The sequence below is a fragment of the Euphorbia lathyris genome, chromosome 1, assembly GCF_963576675.1.
Source record: "Euphorbia lathyris chromosome 1, ddEupLath1.1, whole genome shotgun sequence".
NCBI classification, from domain to species: domain Eukaryota; kingdom Viridiplantae; phylum Streptophyta; class Magnoliopsida; order Malpighiales; family Euphorbiaceae; genus Euphorbia; species Euphorbia lathyris.
The window spans coordinates 16,224,873-16,229,333 of NC_088910.1; the positions used below are offsets into that span (position 1 = coordinate 16,224,873).

Genomic DNA, 4,461 nt, shown 5'->3' on the forward strand with positions numbered 1-4,461 from the left:
AGTAGCTTAGGCACTACCGAGATTCTATATGAGCATGTTTCTACTGCCAAAGTCTACTTGTGACAAGCTATAGAAAATGATGAACTATTTTTAGTGGGGTTCGAAGGAAAATAGTAGAAACCGTACTCATTGGTTTGAGAACGTTTATGTTGTAGGAGAGTGGAGGTGGATTGGGCATCCGTGACCTGCACAATTTCAATATTGCATTGCTTGGTAAACAAGGATGGAAATTAATTGATAACCCACACACAATGGTTAGTCGTATGTTCAGAGAAAAATATTATGCTAGAGGGACTTTCATATCTTCTAAAATGGGCACTAACCCCAATTTTGTTTGGCAAAGTATATGGAGTTCGGTTGATATGTAGAAGGGTGGATTACGATGGCATATTGGCAAGGGTGACCAAATTTCAATCTAGAAGGATTATTGGGTTGGCATGGTGCGCAATTTTGGGTGGGTTCAAACGGTTTAGAAGGAAATCGAGAAGCTTGTGTGATAGATTTGTTTATTTTAAGGACTAGGATATGGGATCGAGGAAAGTTGGAGCAATGGTTTGATGGGGCGGATGTGGAGCTGATCAGTAATATGTTCTAGGAGAGAGGATCAGCTTGTGTGGCATCACACCATGGATGGTATCTACTCTTCAAAGTCGGGCTATGAGCTATTAGCCAGTTATAAAGAGGGTGGATCGGATGGTGAGGGTTGGATTAACTTATGGAAGTTATTGCTAGCCCCGAAGATTAAATTTTTTCTTTGGAGGCTTATCTCAGATGCTCTTTCCCTACGGACACGGTTAGCAACTAAACAAGTACATGTTCCGATTGCGTGTCTGATGTGTGTTAATAATATCGAATATGGTTGGCATCTGTTCTTTGACTGTAGTTATATGTAGCAGTGTTGGTTAGTAGTTGGGCTTAATTCCCCAGGCGGGAAAGTATTGAGGATTGGGTGCTATTTATTTGTGCAGGGTCAAGTGTAGACGTCCTCTCATAGTGCAATAGTGTAAAGGCGTTATGGCAGACTCAAAATGAATTTCTTTAGAAAACAAGAGCAGCTCAACGATGGTAGCCATCGACATGGCTTTGAGAACTTAATGCATTTAATTATTATTATTAGTCATAATACACAAGGTATCAATAACTGATAGGTTGTTCCAAATAATTAAATTAATTGCATGTGCTAGAAAATGCAATTAATTTAATTATTGAAGATAATTATCATTTACTTTATGACTTTATTAATAGTGATTAATGTTTTAAAAGTATAATTAATGTTACTTTTGCAAAACGAGGATCATAATTCAATGCAACTTGTAAGAGCATCTTGAATAGATGGTGTTTGGAAAAGTGTTTGATGATGTGGCAATTGTTTTGGCAATTTTAAGGTGTCATTTATTGGAGTAAGGATGGTTGCTAAGTAAAGTTGCTTCTTTTTTACAACGTTATTTTAAGGTTGTCAAACTTTTTTTAATATACAAAAAAAATGATTTACTTGATTACTGTTGATGCACATTTTTTGAAGAGTATCTCTTCTTTCACTATTGATTGACAATATTTATAATTAAAATAAATTATATAAAGTAATGATTTATGAGGTTATTGTGGTAACTTTTAAAGTTGCTTACTATTAAAGTATTTTTTTAACAAAAGTTTTCAATATTGACGTTGACGTGGATGATTAAGTTAATAAAATATTATATTTTAGTATGGTGTGTTAAATTTTGGCACTCTTTAAAACAACCTTTATTAGAAATGCTCTAACAATAATAATAATTAAAGGATTTTTTTTGTAAGATTAAAGGATTTTTTTAATAAGATGATGAGGTGGAGCCTATAATCTCTCACCTTTAAAACTAGAGATGTATTTTCTTTAAGAAGAAAATAACTAGAGATATACCAATTGAACTATACTCATTTTGTTATTTTTTTCATTTATTAATTTCCCACGAATTTGGAGAGTCTTGATTTCATCTCCTTGCAATACACCAACCAATTAAAAGAGAGATGGATATCAATTCATGTGAGGTGATTGATGTTAAGAAATAAATATATACAAGTGACATGATTTAATTGGATAGATTTATTGCATCGGGATTTAGGAGTATAATAGAATTTCTCTACAATAAGAGGGTTTTTTTGTATAAAGGATAAATGAGGTGGAATAATGGATAAAAAAAATGTGAAGTTCATTTATCTCATGTTTGTTTTATAAATAGGGTAACGATATGAGTATTACCTCTCAAATTTTATATTTAAAGATGGATGGGATGGTATAAGGGTATGAGATAAACTGCTGTAATTTTAATACGATGGAACAATTCATCTTATTCATGTTTATTAATCTGTTGTAATTTAAGTATAGATAATATAATGCATTATTTGATATTTATCTACATATAACATACCAAATATGAATACAGAATAATGATTTCCAATTATATTATTTTTTCCTTATCCCAATTTTTTGTCTTTATCTCTATCTCAACTTTTATGTTTATTTCTATCTTCTATCAAATACCAAACGACCTTTAATAATAAACATTTTGCATAATTTCCTAATCCCATCAATATATATGAATTCACCAAACTATTGCACCACTAATAGAAGAAATTAATTTGCAAAGAATGGAAGTTCAAATAATGTTCAAAGAAACCATCAAACCCTCTACTTCAACACTTCAACATCTAAAAAACTACAAACTCTCTCTTCTAGATCAGTTAGCTCCTCCTATATACATTCCTGTCATTCTGTTTTACTCCCCCACACCTGAAACTTCCATCAAAGAAAAATCAGACCGCCTGAAAAAATCCTTTGCGGAAACATTAACACTATTCTACCCTCTAGCAGGACGAATAAAAAACAACTATTACATTGATTGCAACGATGAAGGAGCTTTCTACACTGAAGCTCATGTCACCGGAGAAATGTTAATGATTCTTCAAGATCCTCAAGTTCCTCAGATTGAAAAGCTATTATCATTCAATTCACAAGAGATGAGCTCAAATGAGGAAATCCTTGCAGCTCAGGTGAATCATTTCGATTGTGGTGGAATAGCTATAAGTATTTGTATTTATCATCAAATTGCTGATGGTTCGACAATGGCCTCCTTTGCCACAACTTGGGCGGCGGTTGCCTCTGGCAAGGCAGCTACTAACATTAAGGGGATGATTTATGATTGCACATCCATATTTCCTCCGCAGAAAACTGAAGGTTGTTCATGGAATAGATTTGTAGAGAAAGATGTTTTGAGCAACAGTATGATGAAAAGATTTGTATTTGATCGTTCCAAGTTAGAAGCTTTACGAGAAAAGGTAGTAAATGGATCCGGTCTAGCCTACACAGGCCGTCCATCACGGGTTGAGACAATCAATGCAGTTATCTGGGGTGCTCTTCTCGAGATTACTAATTTAAACACCGCAATAATTGCTGTTAACCTTCGAAAAAGATTGATTCCGCCATTGTCAGAATTATCAATCGGCAACATCTATCACTTGGTGAATTGTTCGATGAACGAAAACCAGATAGACTACCCTGATTTAGTAGGGAAGATTCATGAGTCGATTGACATTGTGAAAGATGATTATGTGAGGAAGATTCATGAAGGAGGTAGGTATTTTGAATTTATGAAAGATGTTGCGGAAAAACCTAACTTGATGATGAATGTTTTTGCATTTAGTAGTTGGTGTAGATTTCCATTTTATAAGGTTGATTTTGGGTGGGGGAACCCTATATGGGTAGCCCCTGCTGTAAAGGTTCATAACGCTGCTGTTGTTATTGACACAAAAGATGGTGAAGGAATAGAAGCATGGGTGGGATTGCCAAAGGAAGACATGGCCAAATTTCAACGAATTCCTCATATATGCTCCTATGCTTCCTTCAACCCAACTATTTAGGAGAGAAAGATTATAACACTCCTTGAGGTGAAATACACCCGATAAATTAATATAGTTGATGTCATTTAATAAGATTATAATTAGTTAAATATATAAAAGGTATTTTGAATAATTATGTTATATAGGTGTCAAACTAGCTTTTGTATATAAGGCTGGTAATTAGAAAAATTAAATAAATTTTGTACTCTCTGTTCATTGTAAGAGATACATCTCCTTCCTCAATTCTCTATGTAATTCCTTTCAATTCTATGAGTTCATCAAGTTTGTTATGCTATCAGAGAACTTCCATGTGCAATTTTCGGTCGAATTAATCTAGCATTTCGTTTGATTTTTGATTCTTCATCGATTTCATTTCAATTTTTCTTCATTTTTTTTTTTACTTTTGAGACTAATAAAACTTAATTTTTGAATTAAATTTTACTTTATAAAAACTATAAGAAGTTTATAATTAAAAAAAAAGTTGTATAATTTTTAAGAAATTAGCATTGGATTTATAAAACATTGAATATATTTATTTCTTTTAGAGCGAGTACTTTTATTTTTTAACATTCAACAAAAAATATTTGT

At 32.8% G+C, this 4,461-nt stretch overlaps 1 protein-coding gene across 1 annotated transcript; it reads left to right on the forward strand.

Annotated features, from left to right (window-relative positions):
- Nucleotides 1–2,581: 2,581 nt before the first annotated feature.
- Nucleotides 2,582–4,236, forward strand: LOC136222967 (stemmadenine O-acetyltransferase-like). The gene has a single exon (XM_066010679.1). It carries the CDS (start codon nucleotides 2,626–2,628, stop codon nucleotides 3,892–3,894), a length of 1,269 nt encoding a protein of 422 aa, XP_065866751.1. The 5' UTR covers nucleotides 2,582–2,625; the 3' UTR covers nucleotides 3,895–4,236.
- Nucleotides 4,237–4,461: the final 225 nt, after the last annotated feature.